General features: G+C 40.2%; 1 protein-coding gene across 7 annotated transcripts in view; it reads left to right on the top strand.

The window, feature by feature from the left end:
* Positions 1-19,244, top strand: part of ARHGAP6 (Rho GTPase activating protein 6) — a 511,541-nt gene that overhangs the window by 390,462 nt on the left and 101,835 nt on the right. Inside the window, exons 1-2 of one of the 7 annotated variants that reach the window (XM_061136151.1) lie at positions 16,792-16,909; positions 17,018-17,093. The exons of 4 other annotated variants lie outside the window; for them this stretch is intronic. Coding sequence is in view for 1 of the 3 variants with exons in the window: in XM_061136148.1 (XP_060992131.1) it covers positions 13,547-13,607 (61 nt within the window). In the remaining 2 variants the exon portion in view is untranslated. Of the gene's footprint in view, positions 1-13,546; positions 13,608-16,791; positions 17,094-19,244 lie in introns of those variants that run through there. 2 more of the 7 variants (XM_061136148.1, XM_061136150.1) reach the window with 2 other exon arrangements.

Genomic DNA, 19,244 nt, shown 5'->3' on the forward strand with positions numbered 1-19,244 from the left:
TTCTTTTGCTCAGAATGATGTCTGTGGAATTCATCCATATTGTTGTAGGTGGTGGAAGTTTGTTTATTCATTCTTATTGCTACACAGCATTCCATTGTGTGGATATATTTACCACAATTTATCCATTCTACTTTGATGAGTATTTGTGTACTTTACAGACTTTGATTGTTGCAAATAACGCTGCTATGAACAGTCTTGAACGCATGTTTTGGTGAACATAGGCAAGCATTTTTACTGTTATGGAGTTTGTGTTTTGCTATCAGAGTTGATGTTGAGGTGAACATCTTTGTAAATGTATTTTGCACATTCCGTATTTCTACAAAATACATTTTTAGAAACAGAATTGCAGGGTCAAATGGTATGCACAATTATATTCTGAGTAGATATACAGAAACTGCTCTCCAAAAATATTTTAGCTACATCCCAAGCAACCCAGTTGTGGCTGCATCCCTTTGCTATCTGCATTGCCTGTGACACAGACACTGCTGTTGCGTCTTTTGGACTATAAGGACAAGGCTAATGAAAAGCCATATCTTCATGCCCTGGTGGGCTACTGCTTTTCCCACGTGGCCATTGAAGGACCAAATTAAAATAATGTAGTATTCCAGGATGGCAGGGCAGAGTGTGAAAGTACCAGCTGAAACTATTGAGTAAATTGACGCTATGAGAAGATGCACCAAGTGGACCCTGTGATTCTAAGTGGCCCCATCCCTGGTTGAGATAAACTCATTTCCCAGATAGAGGTTCTAACCTAGAAATGAGAAGGCACACGTCCTACCAACAATTAGCGCACTCAGAATACCCTGTCCTGAGGAGGCATTTGGTTTGGGCAGTGTTTCCTAATCTTGGAGCTCTTGACACTTCAAGCGGAATCTTCTTTTGTTTTGGGGGCTGTCCTGAGTCCTCTAGGATGTCTAGCAGCATCCCTGGCCTCTGCCCATTAGATGCCAGTAGCACTCCACCCCTCAGTTGTGACAACCAACAGTGCCTCTGCCAAAGGTCTGAGGGGGTAGAACCACCCCCAGTGGAGAACCACCGGACTACTGCTTACAAGGCCCCTGGCTCTAAGTCAGATTACACAGAGGATTCCACCACTTCCTGTCACTTGACCTTGGGCAGAGCACTCAAATTCTCTGTGCCACAGTTGGCTCATCTGTAAAAACAGAGATATTAATAGTAATACTTAACTTAATCGGGTGTTGTAAAGATTAAGTGAGATTCCTCACATGAAGCTTGTAGCACAGACTTTGGCACAAAATGAGCATTCTGAGTTGTTAGCTTTATCAGTTGTAATCTTTATTATTATTATTTAAAAACCTAGGTGGTGGAAAAAAGTATTCACTTTCTGGAAAAGGATGTGGATAATGTGTATCTGAAAAACATCAAAGGACAGTGCTCTTGGAACAGGCAGTGGGAAATGTGGAGAAAGCATTATTTAAGTGCTAGGGAGGGAAACAGCAGCATTTGGTTGTACCTCTGTTCCTTCTCAAATTAGCCTTCATGGGAACCAGAGTTTGTGGAAAAGGGACTCCGGCAGCAAAGTTAGGCATTTTGAGGAACAGAGTCACCGTGGGGGAAGTATTTTACTGTGTTCCTCTTGTTAATATGAAATTGGTAAATTTTAAATAGTTTGTTAAACCCTTTTATTTTAAATAATAAAATTAAGTTCAGTGTTAAAGCAGCCATGTTGTTTTTGCTATTATTGAGGAGAGAATTTTATGTTATGAGCTTTGTTGGGATGAGTCTCGCCTCATAGTCCGGATTCCAGGGAATGTTGTCTTCTTGTCAGTGGGACAGAGTGGTTTTCTGAACAGGGTTCTAGATGAGGACTGTGACGCCTGGGCTGAGTCTTTGTGTTGCCAAAGTGCCATCATGGCGAGTCACTTCTTTCCTTTCGGTCTCAGGTTCTCAGCTGAGCAGGTAGGATTAGCTCAGCATTTTCCAGCTCTGTTCAGAGGAATCTGAGGGGTGTGAAGACATGTTCTGAAAAGAAAAAAAGAAAAAGAGGTGAGATTATAGCAAGTGCATTTAGAAGATACTCTGAGTTACCAAGCTCCCTCTTTGGGACTTCTCAAGTTTTCCTTAGTTATAGTAATTGTGACTCTTTAAGGTGGGGCTCACATGAACAACTTTCTCAAAGTTACTTGATCATGGAACAGTTTGGGAAATCCTGCATTAAATAGTTTATGTGTCCCTTGTAAGGCATAGACATTTTCTGACTCCCCCTGGATTCCTTTTCTATTGCTGCTGTAACTAATTACCACAAAATCAATGGCTTACAATGATACACACATTATCTTACAGCTCTGTAGGTTAGACTCTGACACAGGTCACTATGGACTAAAATAAAAATATCCACAGGGCTGCATTACTTCAGGAAGCTCTAGAGGAGAATCCTTTCTTTCTTTTCTTTCTTTTTTTTTTTTTTTTTTGCCTTTTCTAGCTTTTAGGAGCCACCCATATTCCTAGGCTCATGGAACCCTATCTCCAACTTCACAGCCAACAAGATTGCATCTTTCTGACCAATTTTCCATAGTCATATCTCCCTATCATTGTGAAATTTGCTGGAAAATGTGCTTCTATTTCAAAGGCCCAGGTATTTATATTGGGCCCATTTGGGTAATCCAGGGCCTCGCTACATCTCAAAGTCATTACTTTAATTACATCAGCAAAGTCCCTTTTGCCATGGCAACATAAGTTGAACCTTGAACAGTGCAAGGGTGGGCATCAGGGGCAGTGACCCTCTGCGCAGTTGAACATACACATCTAACTTACAGTGGCCCTCCATAAATGCAATTCCTCTGCATCTGTGCTTCCATATCCACCAACTGCAGATCATGTAGTACTGTAGTATTTACTTTTGGGGAAAAAAATCTGCATGTTAGTGAATTTGCGCAATTCAAACCCGTGTTGTTCAGGATTAACTGTATTTTCAGGTTTCAGGGATTAGGGTGTGAACATCTTTGGGGAGGCTATTATTCTGCCAGCCACATTATCTGTCTAGTGGCTTCTCCATTTCTCAACAATGGAGGCTGTGAGGGACTGTTCTGTAGAGCCAAAAAGAAGCTCAGAGAGTCAGAAAGAAAGCTTGATTATCTTTCTTATTTATTTGCTTCTGGCCCTATTAAATGTTGCAGGATGGAATGACTACCTTGCAAGAGGTACTAAGCTCTTCTGGCTTTTTCTCACCCAAAGAACAATAAAATAAAAAAACACAAGGGTAATTAAAACAAGGCTAATGAACTATTCTGTGCAGTTATTTTGTTTTTAGCTTCTCTCCTTATATAGACAAGAATATCTCCTTGAAAGGAACTAGACTCTGAACTGTAGTTTATTTTTTTAAACACGTAAAATTGCCAGGCTAGATATCAACACTTAGTCATTGGAATTAAAATGTGAGCATAAAGGGATTAAGACTTTACTTGCTCTTTTTGATATAGCCATTACCTGGCTCAGTTTCTAAAACAAAAAATGAACACTCCAAATGTTTAAATTTTTTAAGCCACTCATGATCATCAGCCTATGAAAAGAAAATAAATTGAAGAATTATATTCCTTCTCACTGCTTAGTAAAAGCTCCAAAGCTAATCTATATGAAGTGGAAGTACTGTATAGGTTTGCTTGTACTTGATATTTTATTTCACATGAAAAGAATGAACTGAAAAATGAGTTTTGCACTAAAAATATTTTAAAGTGTTGGTGTTTGAACTCATGTTGTTTAAGTGTTTGTTGTTGCTTTTGTTTGGCTATTTGTAGTGTTATCATACGATCCAGCAATTCCACTCCTAGGCATGTAACTCAAGAGAATTGAAAACATGTTAAAATGAATACATGTACAGCTTTACTCAAAATGGCCAAAAAGTGAAAGCAACCCAAACATCCATCAATTGATGAATGGTTAAGCAATATTTGGTATATTCATATAGTGTTATTCAGCCATAAGAAGGAATGAAGTACTAATGTGTGCTACAGTATGGATGAACCTTGGAAACATGCTAAGAGAAAGAAACCAGAAACAAAAGGTCACGTTTTGTATAATTCCACTTAAGTTAAAAGTCAAAGATTGGCAAATATATGGAGACATAGAGTAGATTGGTGGTGGTCAGGACCAGAGATGAAGGGGGAATGAAGAGTGACTGCTAATGGGTATAGAGTTTTTTCTGGGGGTGATTTAAATATTACAGAATTAGATAATGGTAATGGTTGCATATATTTGTGAATATACTAAAAAAACCCCCACTGACTCGTATACTGTAAAATGATGATTTCTATGGTATGTAAATTTTATCTTTAAAAAATTGTTTCAAAATTTTGGGTATCTGGTCTGACATGTAAAAAGCTTGGAAGACACCCCTCCACCTAACAAGTACAAGTCTGAACAAACTGAAAAGTCAACAACTCTGCTTAGATCCATTAGAGAAGGAAAGTCAGAGGACACACTGATGCCTCTAAAAATTGGAGAGATCAACAGGTGAATACCGAGAATCACAACTTATTGAAGCAGCAATCTCTAAGGGAACCAATGCTGGAGTGGGGAAACCTGAATGCATTGATGAATTGCTGGAGACTCAGTGTGAATAACTCTGAGAGTTAAAAACCTCCGGGAGACCCAATCATTGGGAGGCCCCCACACTTTTGTAAGTTTTTACCTCCTGGATCTCTACCAGGTACACAGATGATGTGATCATCTATATAGAAAAGCTAAAACGATCAACAAAACTCCTGAAACTAATAGGCAATTATAGCAAGGTTGTAGGACACAAGGTTAATATACAAAATCACTTTCCTATATACCAGCATTCAACAAGTAGAGTTTAAACTTATACCATAATACCATTTATATTAGCACCCCCCAAAATGAAGTACTTAGGTATAAATGTAACCAAATTTGTACACCATCTATATGAGGAAAACTACACAACTTCAATGAATAAAAACAAGGAAGAATTAAATAAATGGAGAGATTCTGCATGTATATGGATAAGAAGACTTGATGGTGTCAAGATGTCAGTTCTCAACTTGATTTACACATTCAAGGCAATTCCAGTCAAAATCCCAGCAAGTCATTTTGGTGGATACTGGCAAACTGATTCTAACATTTATATGTGGAGACAAGAGACCCAGAACAGCCAACACAACTGAAGGAGAACAAAGTTGGAGGAGTGACACTATCTGACTTCAAGACTTAGTATGAAATGACAGTCATCAAGACAGTGTGGTATTGGCACAAGAATAGACAAACAGATCAATGGAACAGAATAAAGAGCCCAGAAGGAGACCCACATAAATACAGTCAATTGATCTCTCCCACAAGCGCAAAGGCCAGATAATGGAGAAAAGTTAGTCTCTTCAACAAATGGTGCTGGAAAAATTGGACATCCACAAGCAAAACAATGACTCTAGACACAGACCTTACACTGTTCACAAAATTAGCTCAAGATCACAGAACTCAATGTAAAGTGCCAAACTATAAAACCCCTAGCAGGTAACACAGGAGAAAACCCACATGACCTTGGGTATGGTGATATAACAACAGAGGCATGACTTCATTAAAATGAAAAAAATCTGCTCAGTGAAAGACAATGTCAAGAGAATGAGAAAATAAGTCACAGACTGGGAGAAAATATTTGCAAAAGCCACATCTGATAAAAAGTTGGTGTCTAAAATATACAGAGATCTCTTAAGACTCAGCAATAAGAAAACAAGCAACCTTGTTAAAAAGCAGCCAAAGACCATAACAGACACTCCACCAAAGCAGACCTATAGATGGCTAATAAGCACATGAAAAGATGCTCCATGTAATATGTGATCAGGGATATGGAAATTAAAACAGCAATGAGATACTACTATACATTTACTATAATGGTCCCAATCCACAACAGTAACATCACCAGGTGCTGGGGAGCGACAAGAACTCTCATACATTGCTGGTGAGAATACAAAACAGTACGGCAACTTTGAAAGGTAGTTTGACAGTTTCTACCAAACTAAATATGCTCTTACCATATGATTCAGTTACCCTTTTAAAGGTGCTGAAACTTATAGCCACACGAAAATCTGCACATGGATGTTTATTCATAATCACCAAACCTTGGAAGCAATCAAAGTGTCCTTCAGACGGTGAATGGATAAATAAACTCTGGGACATCCAGACAATAGACTATTAGAGCTAAAAAGAAATGATCTATCAAAAAAAAAAGAAAAAGAAATGATCTATCAAGCCGTGAAAATACATGAAGAAACTTAAATGCATAGTAGAAAAAGTCAATCGGAAATGACTATGTACTGCATGATTCCAACTAGATGATATTCTGGAAAAGGCAAAAACCATGGAAACAATGAGAAAATCGGTGATTGCCAGAGGTAGGGGAAGAGAGAGATGGATAGGTAGAGCACAGAGGATTTTTAGGGCAATGAAATGACTGTAGATGATACTATAATTGTGAATACATGTCATTACATATTTGTCCAGACCAGTAGAACATACAACATCACACATGAACCTAATGTAAACTATGGACTTAGCCTGATGGTGACATGTCAGTGTAGGTTTGTAAGTTCTAACAAATGTGCCCCTCTGATGGGGATGTTGGGAATAGGGAAGGCTGTGCTTGAGTAGGGGCAGGAGTTGTATGGGAGTCTCTAAACCTTCTACTCAGATTTGCTAGGAAACTGAAACTGCTCTAAGAAATAAAGTCTATTAAAAATGCATCCATTTGTTTTACCTCTCCAAGCCCCAGTAATATTTTACTATAATTTACTTTTTAGACTTCAGTTTCTGTACATTTCATTGCTCAAAGGAAGCATTTGTTCCTTATGTCAAAGCAGAAGTATTTAGACAGGTCTGTGAAACACTTTTTATCATTTTAAACATAGTATATTGAAGATAAAACATTTCTGGAAGAAAAAAATTCTGAAACATGGCAACTAAAAAGTCAGCTCTGTGCCAGTAAGTGCAGATGGCTTGTTTTTATGTAATACCTGGCATTTTGTGTTGTTCTGCAAATTAAGTTGCCCCTTTTACATGTTCTGACACTTAACAGTAAAAGCCAGAAAGTAAGATTTTTTTCATTTTTATTGGAAGTGATTTTAGCTACTTTAGAACAAGAGTCCTAAATATAAGTATTGCCTGCCAGTCTTGTTGTTTCCTTGCTAATGGACACAAAATTGTTTTCAGTTTAGACTCAGAAGTGTACTTTCCCAAAAGCTTTCTTTCAATCAACAAATATGCAAAAGCACAAAATGTAAGTGCTATTTCTTCGAAATGCCATGTCTATGTGCAATCTAGGCAGAGTGAAAAGGCCCAAATATAAAGAGTCAAATAGATTTCTGATGTTTAAATGTCAAGAAATTAGCTAAAATGTGATGGGAGTGGTGAGTGTGATAGTTGCAGAGGAGGGAGGCAGCCTATGAAGTTAGAGTTTTCCGGGAAAATATCTGACATTTAAACATTCCCCATCCTCTGTTCCCACTCTCCACAGTGAGACATCACAAGTTATTCCCTACATAGCTCCAGGGTTTAGGTTGTTTGGGGCCTCAAAAGAGACAAAGGAAAACTACACTATTGAGCAATCTATAGATTCATCTGCTCATACATACATACATGTTGCAATGGGAGTTGTAAAAAGATGTGATTCCTTTGCAACTCTCATTTCCTGTGCTGCATGTCTGGTGATTTCTTTTCAATGAGTCCAGAACAGGATCAACGAACTTTTTCTGTGAAGTTGTAAATATTAGTCATTGAAAGTCACACATCTCTAGTGCAACCACTCAACTCTGCCATTCTATCAGTCATGGCCCTAGACAAGGTGGAAATGAATGGACCTTGACTGGGCTCTAGTTTACAAAAGCAAGCAGGGGCTGGATGTAGCCAGGGCTGTAGTCCGTCCACCTGTCCTCTAGATCGACAGTTGCCACCTCAAGGTCAAGTTATGCCTGAATCAATGCTAGGAGAAATTTATTTTTGATATCAGATAATTAAGAAACTTCAGAATTTTATTTTGTAAGAAAACTAAATGAGAGAGGATTTGAGATCAGCCTCGAGTGCCCTCATGCAGTCATTCTGATGTACTTTTTGAGTCATACCACCCATACTTTGAGAAAAGAGTTTGGTACTCACAGGGAGGTAGCATAGTGGGGTGGTTAAGACCCCAAACTCTGGGGTTAAGGCTCATGAATTTGAATCCCAGCTCAGTCACTTACAATCTATTTCCTGGGACAAGTTAATCACCTAGTGCTTGATTTATTTATCTGTGAAATGAATACATATTAATATACCTTACCTCATAAAATTATTTAATGATTAAAACAAGGAATACATAATTAGGGCTAGGAATAATGATGGCTATAGGTGGCATTAGTGGTAAAGAACCCACCTGCCAATGCAGGAGACATAAGAGAGGTGGATTTGATCCCTGGGTCAGGAAGATCCCCTGGAGAAGGAAATGGCAGCCCACTCCAGTATTCTTGCCTAGAGAATCCCATGGGCAGTGGTACCTGGTGGGCTGCAGTCCACAGGATCGTGAAGAATCGGACACGACTGAAGCAACTTAGCACACACACACATATTTACGTCCACAAGAAATGTTAGTTATTCCTCACCTATCTAAATTCCCTGGGGATGGCGCATAGCTCCCTGCTTATCTTATCTGTGCTGTGAGTCACTGACAAGCAATCCTTACCATTGATAGTTGTGTTGACTACAAACTCTGATGATACTAACGGATTGTAATTTTAGGTTTTCTTACATTAATTTTTTTTTTCTACCCATAGATATTTAACAAGGAAGAAGGCAGGAAAACTCGGTAGAAAATCAATCAATAGTGCTTTTAATTGAAAATAATATTGGAACATGTTGTTAGACTACATTAAGAAAGCTTGACAAAGGGATAATGTGCCTGGAGATTGTATAGTATGCTTCTGATGTTGATATCACTGAACCCTGGAATTCTGAGTCTTACAATTTTTATGAATAAATTATTTATCTATGTTTATTAGCACATACTTCCTTGTCCCATTAATATTAACTGGTGGTATGGAAATCAATCAGAGTGAAGACTCATTAGAATAAATAAGTTCAATATTTTTTGAAAATCACAGAATCAATTATTTTTCCTTGTAACCATTTTCCAAATTGTCTTCATATTGCCACATTAATTAATCACTGCTTGGAACATGCTTTTATGAATGACTTCCTCCCAAAAGTTTGTCCTGCTATTTGCTTTACTCACCACAAAATGGCAGGGTATGGTGCCAAAATCTGGGGGTAGGAGAGTGTGTGTGTAGCACATGTCTCATTCATCCTGCATACTACACGCATTGCTCAATCCTCCCCACAGGACTATTTTTTTTAATTAACGTATAGTGGGCTTCCCTGGTGGCTCAGATGGTAAAGAATCCGCCTGCAATGTGGGAGACCCAGGTTAGATCCCTGGGTTGGGAAGATCCTCTGGAGGAGAGCACCGCAACTCACTCCAGTATTCTTGCCTAGAGAATCCCACGGACAGAGGAGCCTGGTGGGCTACTCTTAGGTTGCAGAGTCAGACACAACTGAGCAACTAACACTTTCACTTTCACATAGTTGCTGTACAATATTATATAAGTTGCAGGTGTACAATAGAGTGATTCACAATTTTAAAGGTTATACTCCATTTATAGTTGATACCTAAAAATTGGCTATATTCCTCTTGTATAAAGTATCCTTGCAGCTTATGTTATACCTAATAGTTTGTACCTCTTACTCCCATACCTCTGTCTGGCTCCTTCCCCATCCCCTCTCCCCACTGGTAACCACTAGTTTGTTCTCTAGGTCTCCCACAGGACCCTGTAACTGAGGCTTAGAGTGGTTAGATACAGACATGGCTAGCTGTGGGCTGAGCTGGGATTCAAAGGGACCACAAAGCCTGCCCTGCAACCACTGTGCTGTCATCCACATCCCATTTGAAGGAAACAGTGGCAAATGAGCAGATGAGACCTGTTTATCACACCTCAAGGACTGTGGCTGCTTCAGTGTGCTACCGTTAAAAATATTCCTCATCATGTCCATGGCAAGTAATCATAGAAAGTGGCATCTGGATCAAGCCTGTGCAAGGGAAAACAATTTTTAAATTATGGGTGTACAAATGTGGGGACTGAATTCTTACTTGGTAGCATTATTAGGTTTTATTTCTGCCGCCCCTGAGAGAGAAGGGAAAAGGATCAGAATCTACCCTTGGTATCTGGGAAATCTGGCAGGGTCAATAAATAAAGGACTAGACAGCGTACCTTTCACATGGCAGTGTGGCAGGATGTGAGAAGGGAGAAGTGGGGACAGCAGGAAGAGAGGTGACGGTGCATGGCACACACTAAGTGGAATTTGGAGAAAAGTAATGCCTTATAGAAAAAGTGCAAGGAATTTGCCACCACTGATGATTTCCTTAATCGCAGATCTTTGCAATGATTCTCATCCTGGACCACACATTGGAATCCCCTGGAGAGTTTTGTAAACCTGCTAGCACCTACAACCCAACCCTGAAGAGTCTCACTGATTTGACCTCTTCCTTCACCGTCCAATATGATAGCCACTCGCCACAGTGGCTACTTACATTTATATCAATGACGATGAAAGAAAATTAAAAGTTCAGTGACTGCTTAGTCACATCTCAAGAGCTCATTAGCATGGGTGGCTAGTGGCTAGCATATCAGACAGTAGAAAAATTTCCATAATCACAGAAAAGTCTAATGGACCTCTCTGGTCTGGAGGGGGTCGAGGGCATGAGTATTTTTGAAAACTACACCAAGTAATTCTTTCCTATCTTTAATTGAGGTATACACCAAGTAATTCTAATGTGCAGCCAGGTTAGAGAAAGGCTGGTCCTTGTAGTGAAAGTTACTCAGTTGTGTCCAACTCTTTGTGACCCCATGGACTATACAGTTCATGGAATTCTCCAGGCCAGAATACTGGAGTGGGTAGCCGTTTCCTTTTCCAGGGATCTTCCCAACCCAGGGATAGAACCCAGGTCTCCTGCATTGCAGGCGGTCCTTGTAGAGTTTGTTCTAAAATTTGTCACCACTTGCATCTGAACTGATTTTGCTTTTGTAGCAAATATTCCAAGAATATTATTAAAACTAGACTTTTTTTTTTCTGTAGTCTAGTAACAGAGGCATATACTTGAAAATGAGATGCGAACATCTCACTGTGCCCCTGAAAGTGTTTCTCCCAGTGTAATATTGGATCTGACTCTCTGGGGAATCCACATTTGTTGGACAAACTGAGGGACTGTCATAAAGAAAACATCTCTAAGCACTGCTTGCTGTATTGCTCCTGTGGGAGATAAAACCCACGAGCCCAAACCCAAAGAATGGACTTGGAGACATGAGGTGCAGTGGGAAGCAAGGCTTTAATGATGGTCTTGCAAGATGGGGTGGCCCGTGGGCAGGCACACCCAGAGTGGTTACAATGGGTTTTTCATCAGGCACTGTAGCCCCTCCCCCAGTTCCTCACTGGCTGAGTACTATGGGGTTAACAATCTTCCCGAATGGCACCTGGATTTATTATTCTCCTTGCACTCTTCTTCCCATTTGTATGTTTTGAATTCACCAATAGAATGAGCCCGAGTGAAAATCCTAGGCATTCCACTCTCCCTTTGTCTGGATTTTCCTGTGCGAGGATCCTAATGGCTATTACATCAACAGGCTGTCTGTCTAGGCTAGTTGTCCTTGAAAGTGGACCACTTTAGGTTTTTATTTCTTACCCTGCCCAAAGGCCCTTTCTGTCAGTTGGTGCCATGTGCAGAGCCTCCCTTTACCACTCACACTCTAGACCTCAATGTTTACTTCCTCTTGCTCTCCCTTCCTGTCTGTTGTGCACCAGGTTGCGTTATTCATCTTTCCTCAAGCACCCCTTTCACTGTGTCACACCTCTACCCCAAAACTTGGCGTGTGTGTTCTGACATGTAAAGGATATGACCCGGAAGGTTTTCTAAAATGCCTGTGTGTCCTTCCTTCAGACACCAGTCCCCCACTCTTGCTCCCGGAGGTAATCTCCACCTCAGCTTTCTGTTTGTTTCCTCCAGCTGCCCTGCCTCTGTGTGTGCACATTTCTGTCCCTCTGTTTCATAAAGGCTTTGGGAACTCAGCTGCCCTCCATGCATTTACCAGATTTCTCCCAGTTACGGAGGGGCCATCCAGTCCTTGTCAGGGGCTTTGTGCCGTACTCACTTCACGCACGTGTCTTCCAAGAGACTCATGAAGAAAATGTCCCTGGCATGCTGTGATATAGCCTAAGGGTTAAACCCATTGCACTTGGAAACAGGCTGCCTGGGTGTGAATTCAAGCAAGTTACTTTCTTGTCTGCAAAAGGAGAACAATCCTAGTACCTGCCTCCTAGAGCATAGCAAATATTCAGTAAGCCCTAACTGTTGGGCTTCCCTCGTAGCTCAGTCGGTAAAGAATCTGCCTGCAGTGCAGGAGACCTGGGTTCATTTCCTGGGTTGGGAAGATCCCCTGGAGAAGGAAATGGCAACCCACTCCAGTATTCTTGCCTGGAGAATCCCATGGACAGAGGAGCCTAATAAGCTACAGTTCATGGGGTTGCAAGAGTTGAACAGGCCTTAGTGACTAAACCACCACCACCAGGTGTTAGAGATTCTTTGTTGTGGTTTGATTGTTTCAGATTTGTGGCCTTTAGTAACTTTCCAGATATCTAATACTTGGCCTTGATGGTAGATATTTAGATCTGAAGGATCTGAAAATTAGTCTGTCTGCAAGTGGGTGACAGTAGGAGCAAGAGGATACTAGAAATTAGACAAAGGTCAAGTGCTGGGAGTGAAGAGGACAGATATGTATTGTTAGGGAAGCAAATGAATGATAGCCATGAGAGAGTGCAGAATCATCCTTCTGTGTTTTTACTTGTTGTTGTTGTTGTTTAGTCGCTCAGTCATATCCCACTCGTTTGCTACCCCATGGACTGCAGCCCACCAGGCTCCTCTGTCCATGGGATTTTCCAGGCAAGAATATTGGAGTAGATTGCCATTTCCTCCTCCAGGGGACCTTCCTGGCCCCGGGATAAAACCATTGCATTGCAGGCAGATTCTTTACCTCTGAGCCACCAGGGAAGCCCAATATAAAGGTAGAGTCTGATAATGCAACTAAAAGATATCACATCTTCACTGTACTCTGTACAGTATCAGAAGGATTGAAATGTCCTTAACAATTTTTCACATTTTTTATGTACCATCACAAAAAATATTAACACCTCAAGGGCCAGTTCTATGTTACTGGTCAAAAGAGGGTAATTGGACCAGCAAAAGTTTTATCAGTAATAAATATGATCTAGATGAAATTTCACTATGCCATTTCATCATATCAAGTCATAATTCTACAAGATAGAAGCATCACCTATTTCTAAATATTTGCTATTATTTAAAACCTGGAGGATGTCATTAAACATATATTTATCCTCTTGTTCGTAAAAGACTTTCTACATGTTCTGCAAAATGACTTATAAAGAATAGTTTTTACTTTATCATCTGGTTGATCAGCTACTCTCTTTCCATGTGAAAATGTAGAAACTGGAGGAATGACCTGCCACGTGGATCAGTGGGGAGAAGTACAGGAGAAGTTCCAGGGGTAAGACTCCAGATTCAAACTGTTTAGAATTGTGATCCATGTGTACAAAAGAAGTTTAAAAAGGTGAGGATGATTGCCATACCACAAACGTTCCCAAATCTCACCATAAAGTTTTTTACTCACTCATATTGTTGGGCTTTCCTGGTGGCTCAGCTGGTAAAGAATCTGCCTGCAATTCAGGAGACCTGGGTTCGGTCCCTGGCTTGGGAAGATCCCTTGGAGAAGGAAAAGGCTACCCACTCCAGTATTCTTGCCTGGAGAACAGTCCATGGGGTCACAACGAGTCGGACACAACTGAGCGCCTTTCTCTTTCACTTTCACTTTTGTATAGTATCAATCATAGTCTCTATGATTGATAGGATGGCTGTGTTCCAAACAAGGTTTAAAGGTTTCAAGGACCCAAGCTGTTTTTTCCTGTTGCTCCACTATCTTCAACACAAGAAGATATTGATTTGGCTATTCACTGCCTCAAAACAACCCCTGCCATCCCCGCCCCCCCAGCTTCGATGCCCTATAACAACCACTGCTTTATTTGCTGATGGTCCTGCAATCTGATCTGGGCTCAGCTGAACACTTCTGCTGGCCTTGACAGAGGTCACTCATAAGACTTCACTCAACTGGGAAGTTGTCTGGAAGCTGGATTGAGCTGAGACATTGGGACAGCTAAGCTCTTCTCACACTCCTTGTGGCCTCTCCAGGTGGTCTTCCCAGTAGAGTAGCCACAGTTAAGACATGGTGGTTCCAGGGTCCCAAGAATGCAAAAGTGGACATCTCCAGGACTTCTTAAGTCTTAGGTCCAAAATTATCTCACTGTCATTTCTGCCATGTTTGATTGGTTAAGGCAGATCACAGAGGTGATCAGAACTGAAGAGCAGGGGACACTTGGGCATGAATATTGAGAAGTGTGGGCCATGCCTGGGGTGACCTCATGTAGCTTTGAGAGATGTTGTCTCCAGATTTTTATGGGCCAAGGCTAGAAATGAAGCCTATCACTTCCTCCTGCAGTCCATTGCTTAGAGTTTAGTCATATGACCTCTACTCTGTGCAAAGGAGACTGGGATGGGTCATCTAGCTGAGAGCCCATGAAGAAGTTTTTGTGCAGCCTGTGAGTCTTTTCCTCTGTTTCTATCGCTCCATGACCACACCTGTAAAATGCAATTGTGGGAGTGAATACATACCACATGTGTAGTGCATATCACCTAATACATGCTCAGTATTTTCAATTATTGTTATTGTTTTCTGTTTTGCAATGAATATTTGATTTTATTCTGTTTAAATCAGCACACATGGCAATGGATGCCATGCTAAGGAATCTGAACTTTATCCATGAGCTAAAGAGGAGACATCAAAGGGTTTTAAGCAAAACGGTGGTATCATCAGAAGTGTGTTCACTCCAAAAGTTTGACAGTGCTTCTATAATATTTTTGCCCTGAAAGTGCAAAATTAGGAATTTCACAAGACATTGTCTCTTGAGATTATTTGAGATTAGCCACTTGAAGAAATGCTCACTTTCTCATGAAACATTTATGGACCTGACAGTGTATGTCTCCATCAAATGAACAGGCCACTCCAGGCTTAGGTAACTGTACTCATTAAATCCCTGTGTCTATTTCTTACTGAACACCATGACATGGCTCCGACTATGGCTGCTTGTGAACCATGGCTTTGTCTTCCAGCCAATTTCATAGAAAAACCTTAATATAATTGGGATCACAGCTGCATTACTTATGAGCTGTGAATTTGGGAGTAAGTTACTTAACCTCTTGAGCTTCTGTTTTTCATCTATTATATGGGGATAAAAATATAAACTACTTTTTAAAATTCTTTCATCGGTTAAATGAGTCAATGCCCATAAAATGTTTAGAACAATATCTGACACTTAATAAGGACTCACTGAGGATTACAGGCTGCTTCCATCTATTCATAAACTGAAAGACCAATTGCCAAACAATGACAAATGAATCTCATACTTATCATTTCCATGCAAAGTATTATATTAAATAACTTGATTGGTGGGTCTAAATTCCATAAATGAGTATTCAGATTACATGAACCTTATTCACTATCTGCTGAAATGATGACTTTTCAACATCTGAGTTTTGAGGGTAGTGGGGGTGAGGGTATATGCTACAACAGGTAAATTTTCACTCTGAATTTCTCTGTAAGTGTAATTGTCCTAGTAAAGAAAAACATCTGATGTATTTTATTGTTTTTAAATTCTTTCCTCTCACTAAATAAATATCAGGAGCAACAGAAGCTGTGTGTGGCTTATATCAAGTGATGATTAACCTCACAGAATCCTAGTGAAAAATGTACCGAGTCCCTAAATTTTGAGTCAGTAAGCTCTTCCATGAAATCATTTCTCAGTTTGTCAGTTATAATCACAGTGATTCTTTTGTTGGAACTCCCTGGCGACCACAGGAGAACTATAACTTCATATTGACTGGAAAACAAAGATGTCTTTTTGAGTTATTTTTGGTTCAGTGCCATGTGGAATACATGGAGATCAAGGTAATTAGTGATCAGGATATGTTTTTAATCTTTCCTTTTCTCTCTGCTCTTCAAGGCTGTCTCCCCACTGTCCCCACCCCCAACCTGCACCCTCTTAAACAGGGCCACAGTGGTTACACCCACTCTGACCTCCACACCCCCGTGCAGGAAATGAACAACTTCTCAAGGACTATTGTTTCACAAAGAGCGTAAAATTCAGAGCATGTGTTGTGCTTCAGTATAAGGGAGAATGAAACCTTTTTGTTTTTTTAATGTTTTTTTTTTACTAGTGTTAGAAAAATGAAGAAGTCAGTGTTTTTAAAATGAAGTGTAAGAATTGAGACTTTATCCTAAACAAAGAAAACACCCTATGTGCTTTATCACGCTCTCAGAGGTTTTACCCGAGGCTTCTGTCATTCTTTGGTTGATTCCTAATAAGGACAGTTTGCACAGTTACAGTCCAATTACCATTTGTAGATCCCTGTGGAAAAGGGGATTTTTTTAGAGAAATCCTTTTCTAACTCCAGAATATCTCTTCAAAATAGTCTTATTAAAATAAAAATCAGGAAATCCAGTTTCAATTTCTCTGCATTCTTTTTGTTCCTCCCCCTTAGCACTGCTTTCACACACACACACACACACACACACACACACACACTCAGTCACTCGCACACTCACTCACTCACTCAGCGACACAGCCTGCCTCCATTCTGAAGGGACAGGAACTTCTCAATGGTCCGATGAAAAGATAGCATTTTTTTTTTTTTTTTGGTCCCGAGACGTATGGTAGTGGAGGTCTCTGGCAACAAAAGGTATCGTGGGAGTCACAGCTATGCCAGCTGGGCCATTTCTCAGACACTCGCTGCAATCTGCCATTTCAGGATGTATTTTTCATCAAAAAAATAATTTTTTTTAAACAGACTCAAGTTCCTACTCCAAGCTTAGCTCAGTGAAATTAGAGAGGACAGCAAAGACACAGCTGAATGTAATTCATGGGTAAGCAATATAAATATCTATACTTCCTCTTTTCCAGATTATTGTGATATAATGTTGTGATTCTTCCACATTTGTCTTGTGATTTGGGAAGAAAAGTGGATTGATCAGTGTCTGAGATGTGTGACAGCTAAGTCTGCCTGTGCCAATGGAGATTTATGGGAACATTATTTTTAGATTGATTGATGATATTGGAGCAGCTTGAAATGAGCAAATCGGACCAGAAAGGAGCATGCCGTGATGAAGTGAATCTGGGCTGATTTCTACAAAGATTCAGCACAGGCTGTTTTTAGATCTGAAAGGGTAAAGTAGCTTATTTCCCTCTCTAGACTTCTTGAACTCAGGGCAATATTTTAGTTGCGGTGGCTATGATAAACATGGGCTTTGCAGAACAGCTCAGACATTAGATAAGCCTAATCATAAATCAAATGTACTCTGCTTTATAAAAGAGTAAAACCTTAAGCTTTAGGATTTTTACATAATCTCTGGTTTATACTATTACAAGAGTATGTCTCAGAATGAAAAGATTCGGTGGTGGAAAAGGTAGAATGTGACTCTTACAATGCAGATCCCACTGCTACTGCAGGGGTCACCTAACTTCTTTGGATTTTTCTTTGCTCCTTTGTAAAGGTAGGGATCAGATTGATTCATCAGGAGAAGTGGTGAAATACAAAAGGTTGTGAGTGTCTAGATTCTGGAATCTACACCCCGGCTTCAAATTCCAATTCTGCCATTTACTAGGTGCGTGATCTTGACTCATCTGAAATATGGGGATAATAATGGTAACAAAGTTCTTAGAGTTGTTGTAAGAATTACATGAGTTAGTATAAATAAAGGACTTAGAACAGTAGCTAGCAGAGAGTGGACAATGTTAGCCATATCTCCAAGGTCCAATCCGTCTCTGGAGGTCTGTCATTCTAATTTCAGTGAACTAAATTTAATTATAGAAAGACAAGCAAAACCATCAGCTGCTGGAGCTGTCATTGAGAAGTTTCTAATTCCTGCAAGGGTTTCCATTTTTCCACACTCTTGGGATCTGTGCAGGCTCTTTTATCTCTTCCCCATCCAAGATTCAAGTGAAGCTTAAAACTCAGAATTAAATTGGTGGCTGGTAGACAAGTCCACAATTCAACTCAGGATACACAGAGATGAAACTGGCCTTTTGTTCTGACGTTTTCGCCTTTGGGAACTTCGAATATGTGGCTGTGTCTCTTCCTTGCCAAAGGTTTTTTCCACTGGAAACAAGATGTATGTGATGAGTGACATTTGAGAGTTTTTTGTTTGTTTGTTTGTTTGTTTATTGTTTTTTGAGTGGTGGTAGCACAGCACTGGGTTTCAAAATGTTCATTTCAGTTTTGGTTTATCAGTAATCCAGACAAATAGGCCATTTGCAGAGAACCACTTTTATTTCACTTTAGCTTTTACATACTTTACAATATCCCCAAGTCTTACTATGTCATATGATCTCTTTATAGGTTCTTTGGGATGTTGCCCAGAGAAACAAAATCTTAGGAGAGGAGAATGATGATCCCAAAGAGAAACCCTAATCATAGGCATGCCTTTACTTTTAGTCTAGTCCAGGGGCCAGCAAACTTTCTCTATAAAGAGTCATACAGTAAATATTTCCACCTTGACAGGCCAGACAGTCTCTGTTAGAACCACTCAACTCCGCCATTGTAGTGTGAAAGCAGTTGTAGACAGTTCTGAAAGGAATGACTGTGGCTATGTGCCAATAAAACTTTATTTGCAAAAACAATCAGTAGATGGGGTTTGGTTCACAGGCAGTAATTTGCCAGGCCCTGGCTTGTCATCATCCCCATTTCATAGATTAGGAAAACAAAGCATGGGGAGAGAAAATAAGCTTGTGAAAAGCCACATGGCTGGAAAGTGGCAGAACTGGGACTCAAGCCCAGGCAGCCAAGCTTGCCAACCTTTGCTTTTAGCCACTGCCCCAAGCTGCCTCTGTGTCAACTCATCCTTGTCTGGGATGCTTATCTCCTGAAATCTGCCTGATTCATTACCTCACCTCCATAAGAGTTAGTTCAAATATCACCTTCTCAGTAAGGTTGCCCTGGAAACCTTCTCAACATTCCTGATGCCCCTCACTTTCCTCTACCTTCTGTTTTTCTTTGGGGCTTATCACCTTATAACTTG

The sequence above is a fragment of the Dama dama genome, chromosome X, assembly GCF_033118175.1.
Source record: "Dama dama isolate Ldn47 chromosome X, ASM3311817v1, whole genome shotgun sequence".
NCBI classification, from domain to species: domain Eukaryota; kingdom Metazoa; phylum Chordata; class Mammalia; order Artiodactyla; family Cervidae; genus Dama; species Dama dama.